We start from the raw sequence: 27,445 nt of genomic DNA on the forward strand, positions 1-27,445 counted from the left end.
ATATCAGAGATGCTCGATTGAAGAACGATGTGGCCGTGGCCGTTCTGACCGTCCAAGCTACGGCCTGATGTGATCTCCTGAAAGCCAGTTCGGTACGCCTGTCCTCAGATTTTAGTCCTTCAAGAGGATCAGATGACACCATTGAATGAGAAGTGAGGCTGGCCACCGGAGCATCCACCGTGGGCAAGTCCAACATTGCTTCCAACTCGGGTGGCGAACAGAACAGTTTCTTGTCAAGGTTACTGGGCGCGGTAGACGACCCCGGTTGGCTCCAAGGCTCCTGCAACACATCCGTGAACAGTTGAGGGCACGGAATGAAATCCTTTTCCTGCTTGACTTGTTTGAACAAGGCATCATGCGGGCCAGACTCGGGCTGGGACGCCGGGGGTTGAGCCCCCACCGACCCCAGATTCGTTGTCAGCCGGGCCTTGTGAAGCAGAGACTTGAATAATGCAGGCCGGAACAACCCCGTGAACGCCGGGGAGTCAGGAGGAAGGCCCTCATCCTCCGAAAACTCGAGGTCCTCTGTCACTTCCTCCTCCTGGTCTGAAGCCTCAGACGAATCAGATTCCAGACGCGAGGGGGAGCGGGTCCTGCAAGATCACGCAGCTCCCAAACCTGCCGAGGAGGTCCCCGCAGAAGAGGTCAGTGCTGCAGTTTGAGCGCCCGCCGCCATAATAGATGCCAAGGCAGTGGAAAGCATCGACTGGAAGTCATACTGAGAAGGAGGCGGGGGATGGTCCACAGAGAGGAGCCCCGCCGCCGTAGGTGTGAAAGTGGCAGACGGTTGGCGTCGTGGAGGCGGGAAAGAATCCAGACCAACTATCGAGACATCCGGCATCGACTGGGACATGCCCTTCTGCAACGCCAACGGTATGGGTTGGACTGCCCTCCGCTCCGGATCTGAAGGAGCACACGATGCCTGCTGCGCGAGCCCCGTGTCCCGGCCCGAAGAGGAAGCCGAAGCCTGGCTGGCCTTCTCGCATTGTTTCTCCAAGGCCTTATGACGACGAAGTTCGTTCTTGTCAGTCGTAGAGGATGACTTAGTAGACCGGGACTTGTGGCCTCCCACCGTGTACCGCTTGGCCGACTGCTTTTTACGAGACTTGCTCGATTTGACCGGGCTGGTCTCCCTCTAAATGTCAGAGGAAAATGATGAATCCGCCATCATAAAAACCAGGCGCCCACCTATGTGTCAAGGAGGCGTGGTTCTTTTTTTTAATTTTTTTTTATAAAGAAAGATGAATTAAGGGCAGCAGCGATCTTCCCCTCAGGAAAGGCAACGCAATGGCCCGCCCTTAACTTAAGGCCACAAAAAACTCAGCCTCTCCAGGGCACTTGCCCAGGCCAGAAGGGACAGCCAGCTAAGAAGAACCAAGAAGAAAGAGGTACCAGGACTAGGGCACATGAAAGGATTATTGGGACAGGTTGTAAAAACATATGTATAGTGGGGGACTACAATGGAATAGTAAATATTAAAAAAGATTGTGTTAGTGATAAGAAAAAGCAAAAAAAGAGGAATGTATTACTGAAAACTTTCTTTGATATGGTTGAGTTAAATTTGATAGGTGTGTGGAGAACATTAAACCCCAATGGAAAAAAAATTACCTTTTATTCTAATCCTCATAAATCTTTCTCGAGAATCAATATGGTATGGGCAAACAGGGAATTAAGCAAGGAGATAGAAAATATAGAGATCCCCCCAACATCTGGACGGATCATAACCCTCTGAAAATAATATGGAGAGGTCAAAAGAGGAAAATTAAAAGATGGAGTTTGAATCCGCAGATATTACAAGAAAATGAATACCTCCAGAAGATTAAAAAAGAATTGATCCTATTCCTCGATGTAAACAAAAAACAACACACCTCCCTACAGAATTTATGGGATACAATGAAAGCGTACACAAGAGGGATAACAATAGCTTACATGTCAAAGAGAAATAAGGAGAAACGGAAACAACAGGACACATTACTGAAAGAAATAGTTCAGCTAGAAAAAAAGCTTCAAGTAAAGCCAAGCGATGAACAAACTAATGAAATGTTAACATTAATCAAACATAAATTAAATTTAATAGAACAAGCGGAGTACGCAAAAAACATTAAACAATATTTTTTTGAAAATGCAAATAAGCCGGGGAGGTGGTTGGCATACAAATTAAAAAAAGAAAGAGAAAATAGGATAATACATCCGTTGTACGATGAGGTAGGAAATTTACAAAACAAGGAAGAAGAAATAAAAAAGATTGCATTAAAATATTTTGAAAATCTATATAGACAAGAGGAAATTGAGACAGACAAAATAGAGGACTATTTAAAAGAGGAAAGTATGCCCATACTGGAGGAAGAAAAGAGAATCTTGTTAAATAGGGAGATAACAATTATGGAATTAAAAGAAGCAATTCAAAGACAAAAGAACAATAAGACTCCAGGACCAGATGGTCTGCCAGGGGAATTTTATAAAAACATGGGGGAAATAATAGAACCAATACTTTTAGAATTGTACAGTGAGGTTTTGATGGAAGCAAAAATGCCTGTTTCGTGGAGAGAAGCATATATCACTGTGATTATGAAAGAAGGTACCGATTCAAATCAAATCCAAAATTATAGGCCAATTTCACTTTTGAATGCTGATTATAAGATTTTCATGACTATCATAGCAGGAAGGATTAAAAAAAAAATTAAATGAGATTATTCACCCTGACCAAAATGGTTTTCTCCCATTGAGACAAATTAGAGATAATATAAGAATGGTATTAAACATATTAGAATATTACGAAGTCCATCCAGAGAAACAAGCAGCGCTTGTTTTTCTGGATGCTCAGAAAGCATTCAACAATTTAAATTGGCATTACATGATTCGACAAATCAGAGAAATGAAATTTGGAGACAAATTTGAACAAATGATTGAAACAGTATATTCTTCCCAAAAAGCAAGTATTATAATAAATGGAGATATTACAAGACCATTCGAAATAACGAAAGGAGTTCGCCAAGGATGCCCACTGTCACCTCTGCTCTTCATTTTGACATTAGAGTCGTTATTAATGAAAATCAGAGCAAATTCAGAGATTAAAGGAACCAAAATCAGAAAGGAAGAGTATAAAATACAGGCGTTTGCAGACGACCTGGTATTTTTTATTGATGACCCAAGGGAGACAGGACCTATCCTAATACGGGAAATAGAGAGATACGGAGAAGTATCGGGCCTTAAAATCAATAAAACAAAAACAAAAATGTTAAAATGTAGCATCAAAACAGAAAAGAGTATTAGAGGAAGAATTAGGACTACAGAGTACGGAAAAAATTAAATACTTAGGGATTTGGCTGACAGCGAGGTGTTCCTCGATTAAAGAAGACAATTATGTGAAATTAATACAACAAATAAAATTGGATTTGGAAAGATGGGGGGCATTACAGCTATCTATACTAAGTCGAATTGCAACCATCAAGATGAATATTCTGCCGAAATTACCTGTTTCAAACTATACCCATAAAATTGGAGAATAATTTTTTTACGGAGTTGAATAGAATTACAACAAAGTTAAAAAAGTAAAGGCAGGTAAAAAAGCAAGAATAAAATTAATAGATCTCCAGGATAGTAGAATCAGAGGTGGCTTTGGGCTTCCAGATTGGCGACTGTATTATAAAGCAGCAAATTTAGTATGGGTCAGGGAGTGGATTAACTTGAGAAACAGATTACTTATACTGGAAGGCCACGACCTACAAAAAGGATGGCATGCCTTCTTATGGGACAAGGAGAATAAATCTCATTTATATTTTTTTAGACATAAAATAAGGGAAGCTCTGATGCAAATATGGCAAGAGACTAAAAGAAAACACTATATGAAAGTCCCCACTTGATTATCGACAATGGAAGCATTGATTCACCCTAACACTCTAGATATAGGTAAAATGGTTAAATACAATGAAATTTTAGACAGCCAAGGGAATTTAAAAAATAGGCAGGAATTGGAAGAACAGGGCATAATTATAGATTGGATATATTTGCAACTTCAATCATGGTACAAAAAAGACAAAGATGAATATGGAATTGAGATGGTGCCGCAACAATTGGACAAATTATTGATTGGCCCAGATGAAAAATTGATAACAAAAATTTATAACTACTTATTAGAATTTGATAGAGCTGAAGATAGAGTGAAGCGAGTTATGATAGTGCGGGCAAAAAATGTCGGGCATAGTATTGAATTGGAGGATTGGGAGAAAATTTGGAATAGAAATTATAAGATAACTAAATCTGCAAAATACAAAGAGAACCAATATAAAATGTTCTATCGCTGGCATTTGGCACCTTCTAGGTTAGCGAAGATATATCTAAATTTAAGCCCGAACTGTTGGAAATGTGGTCAAAAACAAGGTACCTTTTATCATACATGGTGGTTGTGCCCTGAACTGAAGAAGTATTGGAAGAAAATACATAGATGGTTAGAGGAAATAACAGGACATCAGATAGAATATACTCTGGAACTATTTCTCCTAGGGATAGCTAAAAGGAAATACGATCAAAGAATAATATATATCATTTTACATATAATAATCGCAGCAAGGTTAGCTTTCGTGCAATGTTGGAGAAATACAAACATACCTTCCGAAGGTTTCGTAATTAAAAAAGTATTTGACTGTGCTGAAATGGATAAATTAACAATTGAACTGAAAGGACAAATAGATTTGGAATACTACGCAATATGGGAGAAGTGGTATAATTGGATTGAGAACAGAAAAAAGGAAAAGAAATAGACAAAATAGAAGCAGAATTAAAGTGTATAGTAAAAATGTATAGAGTGTATTTGAATTGGAATGTTATGGTATGTAAATGGTCACAGTTCTGCATAAGATGAGTAAGATTTGTTTACTTGTAAAAATGCAATAAAAATATTAATTTTTAAAAAATGCTTTGAGTGGGAACTTCAGATTCCGCCTGACGTCTCTGCAATCACTTTAAGTAAAAGTTTCCTTTTGAACTACCACCGTTTCAAGCATCATGCTTTCCTTCTTGTTCTTCAGCTTCTTTTCTTTCATCTGTTCTAGCTTCCCTGCATCTCTGGTCTTATTGTCGAGTCTAATCTTCCATTTTGGTGGCACACTGTTTGGCTTTTTTTGTTGATTTTGCATTCCAGGTATTCAGTTATAACTACAGCTGTACTGTACACTAGTTGGTTTGTTTCTTGCACTGAGCTGGTGCTTATATTTGATACTAGCTGATAACCCGGCATTGCCCAGGTATTTATCGCCAGCTCCCCCCTCTCTGTATCTCTCTCTTCTCTCTCTCCCACCCTCTGTATCTCTCTGTGTGTCTCTTTCTCTCACCCTCTCTCCCGCCTCTCTGTATCTGTGTGTCTGTCTCTCCCCTTCTCTATCTCCTCCCCTCTCTTTGTATCTGTGTCTCTCTCTCCCCCTCTCCCCCCTCTGTATCTCTCTCTCTCGCTCGCTGTGTCTCTCTCTGTATCTCTCCCCCCCCCCCCGATTCTGATATGAGGCATCAGGCAGGCCATGAGGCACTCTCGCAGCGCCTTGTGCAGCACAGTGAACTTTAGAGCGCTTCACAATGGAGGAGATGGGGTCCCCTCCTCCTCCTGGAGCTCATTACAACGCGGAGCAACAATGTGATCTTGCTCCACTCGCCCCTAGCAACAGGACGTGGCTTACAGCTGAGCCCGAAGCAGCGGGAGGGCTGCCTTGAGCACAAATGTGGCACGAAGGCAAGTATAGGGTCGCTTTGCTCCTGCACTAAGGCTCTGGCTATCGCCTTGCCGTGTCCCCCGCCCCCCCCCCCCACAGCTCTTCGGCTGAGCGCGGTAGGCGTGAACTCCAGCCCGAAGTGGCAGGAGGCAAAGTCTGCCTTGAGCACAAATGTGGCACAAAGGCAAGTATAGAGCCACTTCACTCCTGCACTAAGGCTCCGGTGGTCCTCCTCCTCCCCCTCCTTCTCCTCTCACGACCCCTGGCCGGCTATGGCGGGGCTGGGAGGGTGCGCTGTTACCATGGCAACTCCACTGTGCTGTACAGTAGAAGCCATTTTAAGACAGTACAGTAGAAGCCATTTTAAGGTACAACAGGGTGTATCTTAACAGAACATACACCCCGAGGGGTGTTAGGGGTGTCTTACCCACACAGTATTTTTTCCAGAGAGTAAGTCATCTGTGTGCCAAGTTTGGTTGAAATTGCTCGAGGCGTTCCAGAGTTATACTGGAACATACATACACCCTTTTATATATATATATATAGAGAGAGAGAGAGAGAGAAGAAAGATTGCAGTATTGACATTTTTAATGCTTCTGCTAGTCGTTTCTTTGGAACAAGCTTCAATGCAGGTAGCCTTATTCTGATGTTTTTGTGCAGTTCTAGATGCTCAGTTAGTCTTTGTTTCAATTCTTCTACTTCTTTATGGTTAGAGCGCTTTGTTCTTTCTGAGGCAGAGGAGAGGGTGTCTGGTTTTGGAATGGAAACAATTCTATAGCTGTGCTGGCTTCCTCTACTGCCAACTCCCCCTGGTTTGCCGGTACAATCTGAGTTACTACTGGCAAGGCTTTGATTTCTTTGCCTTGGGTAGACCTTTGCATTTCTTCCAATTCTGCTTCTGTGAATACTTTGTTTCATATTATAAATCAACATTGATCTGCTAGCCTCTGTTCTGTTATTTCTGATTCTGGATGTTCTTTCCAGAATTGATGCATTCGTTTCAAATATCCTCTTCTTGTTTGGCTTGATCTGTAATAACAGACCATTATTTCTTTGTTTATTAAGTTTATTTGCTGCCTATCTCACAGTTCAAGGCGTCTGAGAAGCTTACAGTAAGATAATTACCGAGGACTACCTGTAAATTACAACTCCCAGCAATTCCAACCAACATAAACTCTGGGAATAAGAAATACAGGGAACATTGGGGTGGGGGGATGGCAGTTTGGAGAAGTCTGATTTATGATTTGGATATCTAAAAACCATTTCCATACCTGCCCCTCTGAGCACTACCCAACAACTTTTGTTAATTGAAACACAGTATTTTACTTGATAGACCTCAGTAATCCCCAGCAATAGTTCAGTTCAGATTCCAAGAAATTTGTAACAATTCAGCCCAGCTGGTGAACTTTTATTTATAAAATGTCTTGGTAACATCCAGAATATGAAAGATGTTTCAAGTGGGCAGCTTCATCTACCCAACCTCACATGTTAAACAGCTATGTGAAGAGTATGGCAGAATTATTTTTATTATTTACAATAAACATTTGTCAATTAAGCTAAAAATGAGAAGTACATATAGTTTTTAGAAAAGTCTTCTTAGCCCAGTCAGTTATAAATTAAATGGAAAAGCAGTAAGATGTTTTGCCCAGATAGTAATTTCCAGGGAATGGCATTCCAGGTTTCAGGACCATTTCAAAAACACTACAGGTAGTCCTCAACTTCTGACCACAATAGGAACTGGAAAATTCATTAAGAGGAGTAGTTATTAAATGAGTGGTGATTAAATGAGGCATCACATGACTGCACCCGATTAAGCATGGCAACAAGAGAAAAAGGGCGTGGCAACAAAAGAAGAACATGATGATACCATATATGGAATAGTCAATTCAGAATTAACTCTATAGAACTTACAATTTTGAGGACATTGAAATGGAAAATAAATATACTCAGATAGATTGGAGAAGGAAAAAAAATGGAATATAAAGTAACAAGATAACAAAATACTATAGTTTGAATTAAATGGATGTAATGGTGTCTGGGAGTTTGATCTTTGAATAATTTTAGGATATACCTTCCTTCTTCTCTGGGCTCTCTCTCAATTCTATTTTATTTTTTTTTCTTTCCTTTTTCTTTTTTTTTCTTTTGTCCCTTTCCCCCTCTCTATTTTTTCAAATTCTCTTTTCAATTTCTTTTGTTATATTTCTATTCTCTTTCCTATTTTTATTCTTGTTTTTTTTCTTTTGTTTTTATTTTAACTATTATTAATATTGTTACTATTCTCTCTCTTTTTTCACTATTATTTTTATCTAAGTTGATTTTATGAATATACAACAATTTGACTTGGAAAAAATGAGTATAAATGATTGAAAATTATGATTTTTGGATGTTTTAATACTTTTTTAAACTTGGAATTTTTAAGCTCTATTTACAGATCTAATAATTTAGAAGAAAATGTTCTCTAAGGTGCTGGATATTAAGAAGAATTAATTACAGACTTAATAATTGTAGAAAATTGATTTTAAAGTGATTTAAAATGTTGATATTCACTGGAAATAAATATGTCACGGGAGAAAGCCTAGGAGAGAATAGGAGCTAAGATATTTGTCGATATACTTTTTTATTTTTAATCAGTTAAAGACATGGAGGAGAATGGATTTAAAAATAATAATAATAATAATAATAATAATAATAATAATAATAATAATAATAATAATAATAATTTTATTTCTATACCGCCCTTCTCCCGAAGGACTCAGGGCGGTGTACAGCCTATTTAAAAACACAGACAAGACAACAATATAAAATTTAAAATAATTAAATAAAGTGGCTCAGATTTAAAACCCCAATAAATTTAAATACCCCAATTTAAAACTATTGTGTTGATAGTCCGGCCTGGCGGAACAACAGGGTCTTCAAAAATGAATATGAGTAATATATTGTGAATTAATTTAAAGTTAAATAATTGAATAAGAGATGTAGAAATGGAGGAAAACATAAAGCCGGACAATAATTAAAATAAAATGTTATGAATTAGTTAAACAAATGAAGTTAGGAGTGGAGGGAAGCATGATTCTGGAGAACACTGAAAGTAAAGCTGTGATCTAGTCTTACAAATAAGGTAGGAGTGGAGGAAAGCATCATACTGGAGAACAGTTAAGGCAAAACTGGGAACCAGTTAAAAATAAAAACAAGAGTTAGGAGTGGAGGAAAGCACGGGCTGGAAAACAACCAAAGTAAAGCTGTGAACCAGCCATTAGAGTTAGGAGTGGAGGGAAGCATACGCTAGGTAACAGTTAAAGCAAAACTGTGAACTAGCCAAAAAATAAAAAGTTAGGAGTGGAGGAAAATATACCTGGAGAGCAACTGAAATATAGTTGTGAACCAGTTAAAAATAGAGGTTGGAGCAGAGGGAAGCATTGCTGGGAAGCAACTATTTGAGTTGCGAACCAGTTTCATAATAGATTTAGGAGGATTGAAGTAGATAACGTTGGTATGCAGTTAAAATTATACTGTGAACCAGCTCAAATAAGTAAGGTCAGGAGTGGAGGAAAGCATCGCTGGAAAGCAACTGATTAAGTTGCGAGCCAGCCAAAAAATAAACTCAGGAGGAAGTGGAGGAGACAATACTGGAGAATAGTTAAGCCAAACTGTGAACCAGTTAAATAAATAGAGATAGAAGTGGCGGAAAACACTGTTGGGAAATAGCTATTATGAATCAGTTAAATATTAGACTTTAAAATAAAGTATTTTGGGAGTGACAAATTTTAGATGGAAATGTTGATTGATTCAGAAACAATTAAGAGAGGAGGAAAATATTCTTTGTCAAGATTATGGATACTAGTTGCCATTTAAAAGAGGTACAATATAGACTTGATGGAATGGGTCCTAGAAATGTGGAATATATATGAAATATTGATTGTTAAAATGATAAAGATTTGGAATGATGTCTATTTGGAAATAATTGTTTAGAATTTTGGGTGACAGTGGAATGTTCAAAATCTAAATGTTTAGAATAAGATTTCTTTTTTTTTTCCTTTTTTTTTAAAAGAGGTAAATGGATAAAATTTGGAACAAAATTGGTTGAGGGAATGTGAGTAATTGTATTTACTTTATACCGGATCAAATCCTTGCTCTAAAAAGATGTATTTTATGTTTCATGTTTTAAAAAATAAAAAAAACTTTTCAAAAAAAAAAAACACTACAGGTAGTCCTCGACTTCTGACCACAATAGGAACTGGAAAATTCATTAAGAGGAGTAGTTACTAAATGAGTGGTGATTAAATGAGGCATCACATGACTGCACCCGATTTTACAACCTTTTACACCCTCTTTTAGCCATGGTCATTAAGCAAGACATCACATGGTGGCAATTTGCAACCTTCCCTGCCAGCTTCACCATTGATTTTGCTTGTCAGAAGCCAGCTAGGAAGATTGCAAATGGCAATCACATGACTGCAGGACACTGCAACCTTTGTAAATATGCAACAATTGCCAAATGCCTGAATCACAATCACATGACCATAGGAACGGTGCGACGGTCATAAGTCACTTTTTTCCATGCCATTGTAACTTTGAATGGTCACTAAATGAATGATCATAAGTTGAGGACTAGTTGTGAACACAGAGATAGACAAATCAAAGTTGTTGAGAGATGTATCAGCCATAATGGTTACCTGAAAGTTCAAGGTGGAATGTAAAGCACTACAGTCTTCAAACCTCTCCTACAATAGGAATGACAGATTTATTTCCACCCATTCAGCTCTCAAATCTGCTTTGCCTAGATCAGAAATATACTCAATTCCAATCAACATCAACCAGCATTGCTAAAAGAAGCTTCAAGTTAGAGTTCCACAACACCCAGAAAACCATAAATACTACATCCCTCATTAATCTAAAACAAAGTTCATGGAGCTCAATTAGCTGAGAACTTCTCAGACATATCTTTGAAACAGAAGACAATGGAATATATTTGCTGTTTAATATGTACTTTAGAAACAGATGCATACTGTACAGGAAAATTATAATTCACAGAATTACTAAATCAGTCTTAAAAACAGCAGAATTTCTTCAAGACTTTCCATCTACAAGACTTGAAACACCTACATTACTTTTGCATGAGACATCAGACCAGACAATGAAATACCCATGTCTCTAGTATGACAGAAGAAATGTACTCCTGAGATAAGTTTCACAGCAACATGTTCGGTTAGAAAATTGTAATGTATCTTAATATTGCTCTTGTAACACAGGACACTTCAAAAGAAGTCTTATTTGTGTGTAGTTTCACAAAATGTCACACTGAGATTCTAAACAATTCATTAGTAAACCTGATTCCACCTTGCTATGACATCAAACTGAGATTTCCTTCAGTATCATCTTTAATTAGCCAATGTCTGTGAAGCTGAGCAGACAACTGTGGGACACCTTAACACGTCTGTTCCCATATTAGGAAGAATAAGGCATATCCAAATTTACCAGATTATATTATTTTTATATATATAAGCCTATTAAAGCCCTTCATGGCATGGGTCCAGGCTATCTGAGGAGACATCTTGCCCCAATGGGACTAGCCTGCCCCACTTTCTCCAGCAGAAGGGACCTGCTGCAGACCCTGTCTGTTAAGGAATTCTGGCTGGCAGGCTCAAAGAGAAGAGGCTTTTCTGCCATGGCTCCTGCCTTTTGGAACATCTCTCCCCCTCCCCCCCAGGTGAGATCCGCACCCACCCTTTGGCCTCCCAAAAGGGCCTGAAGACCTGGCTCTGCCAGCTGGCCTAGGGTCCCACTGGGGGCACATCATTCTGGAGGTGGTTAACAGACCAAGATAAGACCCCACCTCCCCCCACCCCCGGTTGTGCATCTTGCTCCCTTCTTCCCCATCTTTCTCAATTTTAAGCTAGCTTGATGTTACTATTTATTGCTTTGAAGGTTTAATGTTTTTTATTGGTTTTTAAATATTGTAAGTTGCCTAGTCACCTCCAGGTGAGATGGGTGGCATATAAGTTGAATAAATAACTAAAAATAACACTGCCACAAGACCTTTAACCACTTCCCATCTTGAATACAGATAGTCATGTTACAATTTGGAGCAAAATTGCAGTCGCTAAGTGATGCGGTCATACAGCATGAAATCATGTGATGTCATATTGCTTAGCAATGACAATCCTGGAAGTCCTGGTTGTTGTTGTAACCCCAAGATGTGCAGCTTGTTAAGTGGGAAGAAGTGAGGGTCCCAGGTAAGGAATGCAGGGGTTGCCATACGGAAGTCAGGGGAGGACAGGAGAAAAAGCAGGAGTGAACTACCAGAGCAACCTGTGACACCACTCCCTGCTTGCTTCCCCATTGATTTTGCTTGTGGGAAACAAGCAGGGAATGTCACAAATGGCAATTACATGACCACAGCTCCCTGTGAAATCTATTTGCAAGCCGGGCACCTGGGTGCCTAGACCACAAGCACATGTCCACAGGGATAGTATAATGGCTGGAACTTTGAGGACCAATTGTACGTCTAGTTTTTCAGCACTGTCATAACTTCAGCACTGTAACGGTCGTTGAACGAATGGACGTAAGCCGATGACTAGCCATACACAGTTTAACACTATAAAGGTGCTCTTGAACTGCAAATTACCATTGTTTTCACTTCATATATTTTACTTCCTCTTCATCCTCACTGCTTATAATTCACACCTTGTGCACAATTATTCATATTTTTAATGTTTATATTATTACTCAGTACCCAAAAAAGAATCTAGTTTTCTGACTATTCCTCAAAACTCTTACCCAAAGTTTCTGGAATGTTTCTTCGCTCCCTTGTTACATCTGATAGCCTAATTATTGTCCCTTCTTTCCGTTCAGTTTTGAAACGTAACCGACCAGACTCTTCATCATCTTCCTCCTCCTCATCTGATTCTTCTTTTGTCTCTTCTTGAAATTCCAGATTTTCAATAACAGCCTGTAACAGAGGAGGACAGAATAGAATACTGACCTTCACATCTACAAGGCTTTCAAATTAAAAGAAAACTTTAAATCAGTGTGGGAAGTCCTTCATATGTAACATCATGTGCGCTGCCTATATATGGTATCTAAATGACTCTAAAATCATGACCCTTGTATGCAGAGGTGGTATTCAGCCAGTTCGTACTGATTTGGGCGAACCGGTAGTGGAGATCATGGGGGGTGGGGGACTGGGGGGGTGAGGGGTGTGTGGGGGTGGGCCCACCCCGGCCCACCCCACCCCGGCCCACCCCACCCCGGCCCACCCTGGCCCACCCCACAAGCCGCAGCTCTATGCCATGCTATTTAGGCACAGTTTTGAGGCCGGGCGCATGTGCGGAAGGTGCACGTACAAGCAAAGCGTATGCGCGGAAGGCTGGGCGCATGTGCGGAAGGTGTGCACGTGGTGAACCAGTGGCAACAAAATGTGAAACCCACCACTGCTTCAGTGGTGGATTTCAAAAATTTTTACTACCGGTTCTGTGGGTGTAGCTTGGTGGGCATGGCATGGCTTGGTGGGCGTGGTTTGGTGGGCGTGGCAGGGGAAGGATTCTGTAAAATCTCCATTCCCACCCCACTCCAGGGGAAGGATACTGCAAAATCCCCATTTCCTCCCGATCAGCTGGGATTTGGGAGGCAGAGAATAGATGGGGGTGGGGCCAGTCAGAATTTTTACTACTGGTTCTCCGAACTACTCAAAATTTCCGCTACCGGTTCTCCAGAACTGGTCAGAACCTGCTGAAACCCACCTCTGCACTGCTTGTATGTTTACTTCACCATGCAATAATAAAATACCGATCATTTCTTAAAATTCACATTGTTCAAAATTATAGTACTAGGTGAAATTTCTGCATCCAATGCACTAAAATAAAATAGGAAAAGAACTGATCTAATTAACACATGCTTAAACTCAGCTGATAACAATTATGGCTAAACCACCTTATGGGTGGCTGACAGGATCTGCAGCATGCCCATTCTGCTAGATCGAATTGGACTACTACAGACTCTTGAAAAAAGGTGATCTTTTAGGTAACCTGGTGCCATATACCATTACAGTAAGGATCACAGCCATAACTCTTAACAAAAGTTTGGAAATCTTTCTCACTGCTCACTTCTTCTTTTTGAATAACCTTCCAGTAAATCATAACCATATAGAAAATCAGTTAATAAAATTCTTGGAACTGTAGTAGCATTAACATTTGAACAGAGGGGAAGTATAGCATTTTCAGTTCAAAGCCTTAAACTATTCTCTTACTTGGAACAGAAACAGTTTGAATGATGTAAGCTACTGTCTTAATACGCATAGGCTACATTCTTAAATTACTGAAATTAATTTGTTAGGAATGATTGAACAAGAAAAAAAGATCAGTGCTAAGTATTAGTTATGGTGCCTTTAAGATATTTTTTTCCAAACCCAATTTTATTTTCAATCTAGAGTTCTGTATTTTCTGTTGCGAGAAGTACCTCACAGGTACTTAAGAATAAAACAGCAGGTTTTAAATACCACGTAAACCAACTAGGTTTCTAAGGAAAACTCTAACTTGGGTGATGAGCCCTTATTTTAAGGTGATAAAGAAAAAAATGCCTGTCAAACAATTCAGCTAAAGCTCCTACTCCTGACTTCAAAAGAAACCGAGTATGAGGAAAACCTTAAGACCAAATATAATCCCTTCCCTCAAATACAGGCAGTGAAAGCTAAGAGTGGCAGCTAGCCTCTTGCATAAGAGGAAAATAAAATAAATGCATCACAAAAAAATAAACGAATTCCTCAGGTAATAACTCGTCTTCTCATGGACGGCTGCCTTAAGTCACTCCAAATTTCTTGTCTCTATCTTCTAACAAGACATCTGTTCATCCACAAGTTTTGAAATGTCAAGGATCAGAATTCCTCTGGAATGGAGAATATATAGCACTTACATTACACATTTGGCCAAGATTTAGGCTTCATCACTAACTTCTATGACTGTTTCTCCTTTGGTGCAGGGGAGAAGGAAATCAAAGTGAGCAGACAACGAGAACTATCAACAGAAAACTCTGTCAACAAAGACTTACTAAAATGTCACTCAGACAAAACTGAGCTGTTACTTGAGGTTTTTAACATCTACTTGCAAGCAGATAGGTCATGTTGTCTATGGATTAACAATAATTAATGACAATACTGTGAGCAGATGAATGAAACTGCTTCAACTACATATAAGTAATGCTAGAAAGAGATGACTTGGTTCCCTCAAAACAAAGTGAAAAAAGATCAAGGACTTTATATCAAGCAAAAGATGCTTCAATGTGACACAGCTAGCTCTAATGTACTCATAAGCAGTTTTGAATTTCTGGTCACAAAGAAGAGTAAGGAAGAAAGTAAGTAAGTAGTGTTGGTTTCTTTTTTTTGTCAAAAGCACTACTATAGACAGGGTTAAGAAAATTCAGATATAAAAAGTAAATGGAAAGTTGGCTAATGACTGGAGTGAGCTCTATTACTCCACTGCTACCATGTTTCCCCAAAAATAAGACCCAGTCTTATTTTCTTTTGGGCTTGAAAAAAAAGCACTTTGGGCTTATTTTCGGTGAGGTCTTATTTTTTTGACATGCAGGAGACAGCGAGCGCGGGGGCCGATGGGAGTGGGAGCACAGTTACTGCTGGCCCCACCCTCTCCATCCCACTGTCTGCTTGCCTGTGGCTGCAACGGGCCAAGCTCTTGGCATGCCCCAGCCTCCACCTGCCCTGCCTGCAGGCCCAGCTGCTGCCGAGACATTTCTCGGCCAGGGCGGGCACCGTGCTGGCCAAGCGGCTGTACATGCTGCTGCTGGCCCCGCAGGGGTTCATCACCCTCCTGCCAGTGCTGCTCTCAGCCACCCTGCTGGGCAGCTCTTGCCTGGTGTGGGGCGAGTTGTCCCAGATCGAAAACCTCTGGATCACCACCGGCCTGCCAGGGCCCCTTTGTGAGAGGCTGCCAGCCAGTGGAGCCATGTTGCATATGCCGCCTCACCCGCCACCTTTGGGCTGCTGAGCACTGGCCTGAACGCCTATTTGGTGCTGCAGGAGCCGGGCTTACAGCTACACTGAGCCCGGCACTCTTCGGGCCCAGGCGGGTCCTGCAGCTCTCTTGCTGGCTGTGCGAGGCAGGCATGGGGCTGCCCCTGGTCGCCTTTGGTGTCTGCCTCACCTGAGGTGGCTCTGCAGCCACCTCGCCTTCCGCCCAGCCCAGCCCAGCCAACTGCCAAGCCCTGACAGTTACCCAGCAGCCTCCACTACTTCCCGCTGGAGCTACCTTATGTACAAGCTGGCAAGAGAGCTGCAGCATCCGCCTGGGCCCGAAGAGCGCTGGGCTCAGCGTAGCCCAGCTCCTGCAGCACCAAGTAGGCGTGCAGGCCGGCACTCAGCAACCCAAAGGTGACGGCGGGTGAGGCGGCACAGGCAGCATGGCTCCACCGGTGGCCGCTCATGGAAAAAAAAATTCGGCAGGAAACTCCCCCCCCCCCATTTTCCTGCCGATTGTCCTTTCCTTGGGGAGCCCTGCACAGCCCTGCCCCTTCAGCCTTGCAATCCTGCACAGGGAAGGCGGAGGTTTGCTCTGAAGGTGCAGCAGAGCATTGCACTGGAAGGACTCCGTGGGTAACATTCGACTTGTGTGTCTTGCTACAGCGAGAGGGGTGCAGGCCTGGGGTTTGGCGGCCACGGAAGATAGGGTTTTGGGATGCAAAGAAGGAAGGGGTGATCTCCTCCTCCGTACTGCAGGGCCGCCACAGAGCTTGCGTAGGGCAGCGTGACCGCTGGCGAAGGGGGCCCTGGCAGGCCGGCAGTGGGGGAGGTGCTCCAGAGATCTGGGCCGAGTTGCCCCACACCAGGCAGGAGCAGCCCAGCAGGGCTGCTGAGAGCAGCGCAGCCAGGACGGCGAGGCCAGCAGATGCAGCAGGCCCAGCAGCCGGGCAGAGGCGGGGGGGGGGATTTTGGGGGGTAAGGCTTATATTAGGCCCATCCCAAAAAATCAGGCTAGGGCTTTTGGGGTAGGTCGTATTTTCCAGGAAACACGGTATTTGTAAGGGCTGCTAAAAGTGAGAAACAGTGGAGAAGCTGCTGAGACAGGAGTAGCATGCACAAAACTCATCTTCTTATCTCAAGTTTTTCCCTGAAAATGAGCATTCAGGAATGTTGACCATCCTGGTATATAATATTTGTAAAAGCTAACATAGGATCATAGTTTCTCTTTATACCAACTTTAGTAATAGAAATATTGACAAAAACAATGCCAAGGGTAAATACCAAATTGAAAATTCTAACTGAAATATTTAAACGTTTTGTTTTTAATATTTCAGCTTTTCTGCAGTACCTCTTCTGACTCATTTGGAGGTGTCTGGGTATCAACAACCTCTTCTAACTCTTCTTCAGCTACATATTCTTGTTTGATTACTTGCTGTTCACTGTAAGACTGCATAAAATCTTCATCCTGAAAGAAATGCACAAGGAAGCCTGTCTTTTAAACTAATTTTAGTTTCTAAATGTATTTATTCAGAAGGGGCTGGTATATATGCAATCTTCCCAACTTGTTTGCCCTGATTAACAGACTGGAAAGAAGTCACAAACTTCCATACTTCTGTAGGTTTTCCATCTCCAGCAGATTTATGTAAACCAGTGTTTATTAGTTAATCAGATTTAAATAGTGAATGGTGCTTAAGAGAAAATGTAATTAATACTAACCATGACAACAACTGTATACCTAGTTGCAACTAAAACTTACTTAGGATGAGAAGTGGGAATCTACATGGTCATAAACAGGTTATGAAGGGTGAAATGTAACATTACTTCTATGTTTAAGTAACTGAGAGCTAGATCTGCACTAATCCCAAACAGCACATTTAAAATTATATCCATATGATGTAGCTATTTACTTTTTACATCAATAGTTAATTTAGAAGATTAAAAAACCCAAGATTCTAATACATGAAAATAACATACCATATTTTTCGGACTGTAAGACACTCTGGACTATAAGACGCACCTAACTTTTGGGGAGGAAAACAAGAAAAAAAAATCTGCCTCTGCTTCCCAGCAATTTGCCTCCTTGCAGCAAACAGCAAACAGCCTGGTCAGCTTCAGCACAGCCTGGTTTAGCATGAGCAGCTGATTGGCAGTTGGATCTGCCTCCCGGAATACCGCCTATCAGCTGTTCCAGGCTGCAGGGATTGCCACCGCCCATCACCGCCACCTATCACCTCCGTGCAGCCCATTTTCGCCCTCCGCACATCCTGTTTTTTGCCTCCACGCGTCCTGTTTTCGGCCCGTTCAGGCAGCAGGGATAGGTGGCGATGGGTGCCTCCTGGAACAAACCAAAAACGGGACGTGCGGAGGCCAAAAATGGGGCGCATGGAGGCGGTGATAGGTGGCGGCAGTGATGGGCGGCGGCGATTCCCCGCAGCCTGGAACAGCTGATAGGGGGTATTCCGGGAGGCAGATCCAACCGCCAATCAGCTGCTCGTGCTAAATCAGGCTGTGCTGAAGCTGACCAGGCTGTTTGCTGCAAGGAGGCAAATTGCTGGGGGGTGGGGACCGGCCGGTAGGCGGGGCTTCGGCAACATTCGCTCTATAAGACACACAGACATTTCCACCCACTTTTGGGGGGAGTGGGTCTAATACACCAAAAAATACGGTAACTATTGCAGTTCTTTAAAAAATAACAAGCTAGGAAAAATTACATCTACTTATTTAAAGCATATAAATCAGTCAGGTCCAGAAATATTGGGGACATCGACACAATTCTAACATCTTTGGCTCTATATACCACCACAATGAAGTTGGAATGAAACAAATACAATGTGCGTTAACTGCAGACTGTCAGCTTTAATTTGAGGGTATGTACATCCAACTCAGGTGAACGGTGTAGGACTTACAGCAGTTTGCATATGTGCCTCCCACTTGTTAAGGGACCAAAAGTAATGGGACAGAATAATAATCATAAATCAAACTTTCCCTTCTTAATACTTGGTTGCAAATCCTTTGCAGTCAATCACAGCCTGAAGTCTGGAACGCATAGACATCACCAGACACTGGGTTTCATCCCTGGTGATGCTCTGCCAGGCCTCTACTGCAACTGTCTTCAGTTCCTGCTTGTTCTTGGGGCATTTTCCCTTCAGTTTTGTCTTCAGCAAGTGAAATGCATGCTCAATGGGATTCAGGTCAGGTGATTGACTTGGCCATTGCATAACATTCCACTTCTGTCCCTTCAAAAACTCTTTGGTTGCTTTTGCAGTATGCTTTGGGTCATTGTCCATCTGCACTGTGAAGCGCCGTCCAATGAGTTCTGCAGCATTTGGCTGAATGTGAGCAGATAATATTGCCCAAAACACTTCAGAATTCATCCTGCTGCTTTTGTCAGCAGTCACATCATCAATAAATACAAGAGAACCAGTTCCATTGGCAGCCATACATGCCCACGCCATGACACTACCACCACCATGCTTCACTGATGAGGTGGTATGCTTAGGATCATGAGCAATTCCTTTCCTTCTCCATACTCTTCTCTTCCCATCACTCTGGTACAAGTTGATCTTGGTCTCATCTGTCCATAGGATCTTGTTCCAGAACTGTGAAGGCTTTGTTAGATGTTGTTTGGCAAACTCTAATCTGGCCTTCCTGTTTTTGAAGCTCACCAATGGTTTACATCTTGTGGTGAACCCTCTGTATTCATTCTGGTAAAGTCTTCTCTTGATTGTTGACTTTGACACACATACACCTACCTCCTGGAGAGTGTTCTTGATCTGGCCAACTGTTGTGAAGGGTGTTTTCTTCACCAGGGAAAGAATTCTTCGGTCATCCACCACACTTGTTTTCTATGGTCTCCCAGGTCTTTTGGTGTTGCTGAGCTCACCGGTGCATTCCTTCTTTTTGAGAATGTTTCAAACAGTTGTTTTGGCCACGCCTAATGTTCTTGCTATCTCTCTGATGGGTTTGTTTTGTTTCTTCAGCCTAATGATGGCTTGCTTCACTGATAGTGACAGCTCTTTGGATCTCATCTTGAGAGTTGACAGCAACAGATTCCAAATGCAAATAGCACACTTGAAATGAACTCTGGGCCTTTTATCTGCACATTGTAATTGGGGTAATGAGGGAATATCACACACCTGGCCATGGAACAGCTGAGAAGCCAATTGTCCCATTACTTTTGGTCCCTTAACAAGTGGGAGGCACATATACAAACTGCTGTAAGTCCTACACCGTTCACCTGAGTTGGATGTACATACCCTCAAATTAAAGCTGACAGTCTGCAGTTAACGCACATTGTGTTTGTTTCATTCCAACTCCATTGTGGTGGTGTATAGAGCCAAAGATGTTAGAATTGTGTCGATGTCCCAATATTTCTGGACCTGACTGTATATCCTACTCCACAAAATAAAAATTGCTCCCAGAGCAGTTTACATGGCATGATATGACATCTCATATTAATTCCTTTAAAATGTAGGATTTTGGGGTTTTATTTATGACTAATTTCAGAGTAATACAATACCTGTTATTTCCCATGAAATGTGCTTTCTCATTTATTATGTGTTATGCATCTAAGAATAACATACAGCATTTTATCATGTGATTTACACATAGTTTTAAAGCAAAGATAAAGGACTAATAAATCCATTTACATTTGCCAGAGTTTTTTTTAATTGAGAAATACTTCTAATAAATGGCAATAAATCTATTCTCATTTCAGCTCAGAGCAATCGTTGCAGAAAAAACACTGAAACAAATTATACTGTGTTTTCCCGAAAATACGACCTACCCCGAAAATAAGCCCTAGCCTGATTTTTTTTTGGGTGGGCCTAATATATACCCTACCCCAAAAATAAGCCCTAGTGTAGGGGTGGGCGTGGCCAGCACAGGAGGCAGCCCTTCCCTTCCCCTCCCCGGTCATCTCATGGCTGTTCAGCTGCTTAATCGGGGCCCGCGGATCAGCTGAGCCAGCAAGGGCCAGGAGCTGCCTCTCATTCCTTCTCTCCGGGCGCAGCCTGTCCCTTTCAAGCGATCAAATGTCGCTTGAGAAAAGGATGCACATCCCAGGATTGCAACACTGAAGGCTCGGGATGGAGCCTTTTTGAGATGTCTGTCTGTGCTGAGCTTGAGGAAAGAATGACAGGCAGGAAATCCATTCGCCAAAAAGGCTCCATTCCAAGCCTTCAGCATATCCCAGGATTGCAACGCTTGTTGTAGTGTTGCACGTGTGAGCGATGTCATCGCCGTGAGGTTCATCACATTGGCGTAGCCTCTTGGAGCAGGACCCTGCAAGGATTGCTGTGGTGTTGCGCGCTGCGATCGGCATCACTGCAAGGTCCGACATACCGGCGCAGCTGGTTGTGGCAGAATGCCAGCTGCGCTGGTGTGATGAAGCTCGTGGCGGTGCTGCCGTTCTCAAGTGCAACACCACAAAAAGCCTTGCAGGGTCCTGCTCCAAGAGGCTGCGCCAGTATGACAAACCACACAGCGTTTGAGCTGCGAAGAGCCCGGGGATTTGGGCAGCCTTTACATAGCCGGGATGCTTGCAGGATCCCTGGCTTCTGAGTCCAGCGAGACCCAGCATTTGGACTCCGGTGTGCTCTTCTCTCAGGGGGCAGCGGTGCGTCCATGGTGTGTCCAGCTCACTTGAGTCTGGCCTGCTGAACTTGGCCAGTGGCGGCTTTGACCCGATCCTGGCTGCCAATGCTCGGGGGGGGGGGGGGTTCAAGCCCAGCTGGCTTCATGCAGGAGAGGAGGCACTGCAAGCAAGCCCATTTCTTGCATTGGCTGGGCGGGGGTCACCCACGCAGAGGCCGGGCCTCGGGGCGCCACCCTGAGCAGGCACCGAGCTGGAGGCGGGGGAGGGTCGGTCCCCTTACCCGGTCGCCCTCCGCTGTTTCTCATTGTGTGTGTGTGTGTGTGTGTGTGTGTGTGTGTGTGTGTGTGAGAGAGAGAGAGAGAGAGAGAGAGACGGTGGAGAGGAAACCCTTTCAAACAGCGTTGCCTGCAATTTTTGTTACTCCCCTCCATCATTTCTCTTTCTCTCTCTCACTCACACACACAAACACACAGACATTTGTTGCTTGAAAGGGACAGGCTGTGGTTTGCTTCTACCGTAATCACACGCTTCCCACAATCTTCCAGAATTGTCCTTTTCTCAAGTAGCAGCAGCCGGGTAGAGGCTGGGGGAGGGAGGCAGCCGATTCCAACAGGCCGCATGGCTTTCTGCCTCACTGGCCCTTGCTGGCTCAGCTGATCCGCGGGCCATGGTTAAGAGGCCCAGCAGCAATGAGGTGACCACGCTCCCCACCTCCTGCACCTCAAAAAAAAAAAAAAAAGACCTCCGTGAAAATAAGCCCAAGTGGTTATTTTCAAGCCTAAAAGAAAATAAGACCCGGTCTTATTTTCAGGGAAACACGGTATATCTGACATGTTCTAAGGTAACCTCAATTCTATTTATTCAGGTTTAGACAATTCTCAATTACAAAAAAAAGGGGGTGGAAATGAGTGAGCAAAACATCACTCACTTTGGAATATTAGCACCCTAAAGATGTCTTTTAACAGGTCAATAATCTTTTCACCTTCGAAGGACTTTATCAGATCTTGTCTAAAGTCTGGTTAAATGCTTTTGCATTAAGTACTTCTAACAATTGGCACCGTCTCCACCACACAAAGTTGTTTTCTTCCTTAAAGTTACAATCTTCAAGGTCATGATTCTCAACAGCTTTCCAGAAGGACAAAAGAACATTACCTACAACTCAACACAAACTTTGTCACAGTTTAGATAAAGAAAATCAGTCAGTGATAATAGGTCTAATTTTGCTCTGGTCCCAAGGGAGGTAAACAGATTTCAAATCAGTCTAAAAAGTTAAGCATATGTAGCAGGGGTAAAATGCTCCCGGTTCAGACCAGATCGCCCAATCCGGTAGCAATGGCGGCGGGTGGTTCAGAGAACCGGTAGCAAAAATCCCTGCCCCCCGCCATGCCCAGCTGAGCCGCGCAATCATCAGAAGCTTTTTTTTATCTTTAAAAGCATTTTTTCTACAACCTCTTCAGCCGAAAAAATGCTTTTAAAAGTAAAAAAAAAAAGCCTCTGATGATCGCACAGCTCAGCTGGGATTGTCGGAAGCTTTTAAAAGCATTTTTTCTACAACCTCTTCGGCCGAAGAGGTTGTAGAAAAAATGGTTTTAAAAGTTAAAAAAAAAAAAAGTTGGCCATGCCAACCCAGTCACATTACCCACCACCACCACCAAGCCACGCCCACAGAACCGGTAGTAACAAATTTTACATTTCACCACTGATATGTAGCAATGTTATCTCAAAAACTAAAATAGGAGAAAAAAACTTACTGGAAATTCATCTAGAGGTTCATTGATTTCAAGATCCAGCACTTCATCATTATAATTGTCTTCTTCAACCTGATCTTCCCCGTAGCCTATTTGGTCTTCTGTCAACTCAGCCTCTTGGCCTTCATATTGTCCTTCTGAATACTCCTCTGCATACTCTTCAGGAACATCTGATTTGTCATAACCAATTTCATCTTCTCCGTGTTCATACTCTGAGTCTTGTTCAATAGATGGGTCATTAGCATTCACTGAGAGCTCAAAGGATGTAACCATGCTAGATGCAGCATTAAGACTCACAGTGACATCTTGAGTACTACAATACAGCAAAAAAAGATTTTTAATTTAAACCAACACATTAAATACTAAGCACATGGATTTTGCATGGAATGCAATAGTCTCCACATTAACAAAAAAAAAATAATAATTGATGCACTCTACATGGAGCTGCCCTTTGAAAAGTATGCAGAAGCTTCAATTGGTTCAAAATGCAGCGGCCCACATGGGTTTGTGCAGGCCTAGGTGTGCACTTGTCACCTCTCCTGCAGGAACTGCATTGGCTGCCAATTTGCTTCCAGGTCCAATTCAAGGTGCTGGTTGTCACCTTTAAAGACCTACAAGGCTTGGGACCAGGTTATTTGAAAGGCTGTCTTCTCCCAGTCACATCTATCCGATCTACCAGAGGGGAGGCAGGGAATGCTGCAGGTCCCCTTTCCTAAGGAGGTACAACTAGTGGGACCAAGAAGAACGGCCTTCTCCATGGTGCCTCCTTCCCTTCGGAACATCATCCCCATGGAGATTACCCCACTTTGACACTCTTTCGCAAGGCCCTGAAGACATGGTTTTACCAGTGGGACTGGGGAACCCCGAGTGGGATGCAGCCCATCAAGTGGCTTGTTTGACTAATTGTCACGGGGGGGGGGGGAGGAAATCATATGTTATTGTTTTTATATGAGAATTCTATCTTTGTACGCTGCCTGGAGTCACTGGGAGTGAGTTGAGAAGCCATACAAATTTTCTTAAATACCGTACTTTTCGAACTATAAGATGCACTTTTTTGTCTCCCAAAAGGGGGTGAAAATGTGTGTGTGTCTTATAGACCGAATATTGGCAAAGCCCCGCTCACCCACAAGCTGTATTTTTGCTTCCACACGGCCCATTTTTAGGCCTTTTTTCAGCCTTTTTCAGGCCTTTTTTCGGCCTGTTTTCGGGGCTTTTTTCAGCCCATTTTTGAGGCTTTCTTGGCCCATTTTTTAGGCTTTTTTCAGCCATTTTTGAGGCTTCTTTGGGCCCGTTTTTGAGGCTTTTTTGACCCATTTTCAAGGCTTTTTTCAGCCCGTTTTTGAGGGTTTTTTCAGCCCGTTTTCGAGGGTTTTTCCAGCCCGTTTTCGAGGGTTTTTTGGTCATTTTTTTTTGGGGAAAAAATGGCCTGAAAAAAGCCTCGAAAACAGGCTGAAAAAAGCCTCAATAATGGCCCAAAAAAAGCCTCGAAAACGGGCCAAAAAGGCCTATAAAATGGGCAGAAAAAAACCTTAAAAATGGGCCAAAAAAGGCTGGAAAAGGCCCAAAAATGGGGCACACGGAGGCCAAAAACTTTTTTCTGTTGATTTCTTCTAAATTTAGGTGCGTCTTATGGTCCGAAAAATATGGTAAATAAATAAATTTGATTTCATGCTATAAACTCATAATATGCATATTTATATTACTATTTATCACCAATTGTGGACTATTTGACCGAAGAGATCAAAGCAACTATACAGTGCATTCAGAAAGTATTCAGACCCCTTTCACTTTTTTTCAATTTTGTTATGCTGCATCAAAACATTAGTGCTCAGCAGTAATAATGCAGCTAGTGTCAACTCTGAATCAAACCAGGCTGAAGCCATCTTGTGCTGCTTCAGTTGCCATACACTATGGGGGGGGAGGATGGGGGGGAAATAGCTAGAACACCTCGTAGACAAAATAAAGTGCTCTCCCATGGGAACCAAGACCATCTCAGCAGGTAGCAGTAGGAGGAGGAGCAGAAGTTATCGAGGGTGCCTGCCAACTGCTTTCATTGGACAATGTGAGCTGTGACACCTGGGGAGGGAAACCTTTGCTCTTTTAATTACATGGTAACCACAGGAAACTTTTAGAGTTGGTTTTCACTGGCTGTGCCAATATGTGTCCAATAAACATGTTCTCTGAGCAATGTTCCTGCCTTGGAGTTCTGATTTCTTTGGATGCATTACTCGAAAGGCTGACAGTAAACCACTTCCTGTTTGCTGCTGGCCGCCGCCAGACGTTCCTTTGGGATCGTCAGCTTCCACTGCCTGTTAGAGCCGCCTTCACAACGGAACGGCGGCTCGAAAAAACTCTGTTTCCATGAGGAAACGGAGATAGAGCCGGCAGGGGTGGGTAGAACTCTCTGCAGAGTCCCAAAAGTTTTTCTTTTTCTTTTGGGACGGAGCGGATGAGATGCCCCATATCCCCAGCCGTTGCTCCGGGCTTTGGGAGACCTCTGCTAATGCAGAGCCAGGCGTCAAGAGCAAGCCTGTGAATCTAACAGATTACTCAAAGAAAATGTGAGTTGGATCTGTAATACTGAACCGCAAGTATTTTACTTATCTTTTAAAAAAATTACTTAAGAGAAAAGAGGAAAGGAAAGGGGGGGAAAAAAGCCTTTTAAAATGGCGCTTGCAGCAGCTGGAGAAGAGGCAGAAAGGAAAAGTCCTTCCGTTTTCTATTATTACAATGTAGCGGAATAAATACCACTGGCTACATTTGTAGACAAAACTTCGCTCCTGTGTTTTTCTTTCTTTTTTTTCCTGGAGACTTGATATTGTTGTAGACTGGAAAGAAGTCTTTTTTCTTGTTTTTTTTTTTTTCTTTTTAACAAAGCCTGCCTGGGCGGAAACATGGCACTGAGACTTACAAAGTCAGATAAACAAGTAGGGGGGGGGGATTCCCCTACCAACAATTTAAAGGAACAAGTTTTAACTCTTCAGTCTCAGAAACCTGATTTTAATATAATAGAATTTCTCTTAGAGGAGATTGAAAGAAGGGATGAGATTGTGAATCAGCATCTTGAAAAATTTAAGCAGGAAATTAAAGAATTGGTAAAATCTAAGTTTGATTTTTTGGAGCGAAAAATTTTAAAAGTGGTTAATGGTTTTTCAGAATTTATGATACAGTTGGATACAAATACTAATTTACTAGAGTCTAAAATGGATGAAATTCAAGATAAATTGGACAATAGAATTCAAAAAATTGAAAATGATTTGATAAACACTCAGGATAATAGCTCAGAAGAAAAACCTAAAATGGATGCTGACCAAAAGTCTGGTAATGTAGAAAATCTGCAACAGAGGATTGAAAAAGAGGTTCTAATGGTACAATATAATTTTACAGAATATGCGATAAGACTGAGAGGTTTGCAGGAAAATAATAGAGATGATTTAAGGAAAATATCTTCTGAAATTCTAGCTGGGATTTTAAAGGTTCAACCTGAGGAAGTGTTTTGTAGGATTGACAGAGTTTTCAGAATAAATTCCTGGATTGCTAAACAAAGGCAACTGCCTAGAGATGTGGTGATTTATTTTACGGACAAGGAAATTAGGAATAATATTGTGCAAAATTCCTTCAATTCTAATTTGCAACTGTATGGAAGAAAGATATGGATCTACAAGGAACTCCCACCTAAGATATTAACAGAAAGGAAGAAATTTGGTTTTCTGGTGTCTGAGTTAAAAAAGAGAAATATCTCATATAGGTGGAACGCCCCAGTTGGTATTATACTGAGACATCAAGGAGAAAGATATCAGTTAAATACTATTGAAAGAGCGGAAGAATTTTATCAAAATAGGTTGAACATGAATTTAACATCTTCAGGTATAATACAGGATAAGCAGAAGGAGCTGGAAATAAAGGGAAAATATCGAATTACAGAGACTGTACCAGATAAATTGCCTTTGGATTTATCGGATACCCCAGCTGGATTATCTACAAATTTGAGAGAAGTGCCATCTGATTTTAATGTGATGACTTATCAAGGCAAGGACAAGCATGGAAACCAATTAGGGGATATACAAGGGATAAAAAAGAAACATGAGACACAAAAACAAAATCAACACGACCAATCTACAAAGCAGAATGAAAACCGACCAGTTGACATACAATCTGTAGAAAGGAAACCAGGATGGAAGTCAAACCCACAAAAAGAAAACAAAAAAAGAAATAGGTTGTATAAAAATAGAAATTTCTAACTCAAGCAACAGTGAAGCCAGTGACTTTAAAATATGAATGATTATGTGAAAACATAGAGGAGGCGACATATTGGTCAATATCATCCTGAGGATAGTGGCAGATCTCTGCATTGCCGTAATTTTGGGACGTGGAAAGAGCCTCAAACTGATGGATTTGAATTATCCACTTTGAAATTTCTTTTTGTGTTGAT

General features: G+C 42.0%; 1 protein-coding gene across 1 annotated transcript in view; it reads right to left on the bottom strand.

Moving 5' to 3' along the window:
* Positions 1 to 27,445, bottom strand: part of RBM33 (RNA binding motif protein 33) — a 324,419-nt gene that overhangs the window by 229,456 nt on the left and 67,518 nt on the right. The window contains exons 5-7 of the mRNA XM_070944365.1: positions 23,017 to 23,326; positions 17,018 to 17,134; positions 12,480 to 12,651 (exon numbers count right to left, since the gene is read on the bottom strand). Coding sequence (XP_070800466.1) covers positions 12,480 to 12,651; positions 17,018 to 17,134; positions 23,017 to 23,326 — 599 coding nt within the window. The remainder of the gene's footprint in view (positions 1 to 12,479; positions 12,652 to 17,017; positions 17,135 to 23,016; positions 23,327 to 27,445) is intronic.

This window comes from Pituophis catenifer, unplaced genomic scaffold (assembly GCF_029215685.1).
Source record: "Pituophis catenifer annectens isolate HBS135680 unplaced genomic scaffold, rPitCat1.0.hap2 SCAF_5, whole genome shotgun sequence".
Classification (NCBI taxonomy): Eukaryota; Metazoa; Chordata; class Lepidosauria; order Squamata; family Colubridae; genus Pituophis; species Pituophis catenifer.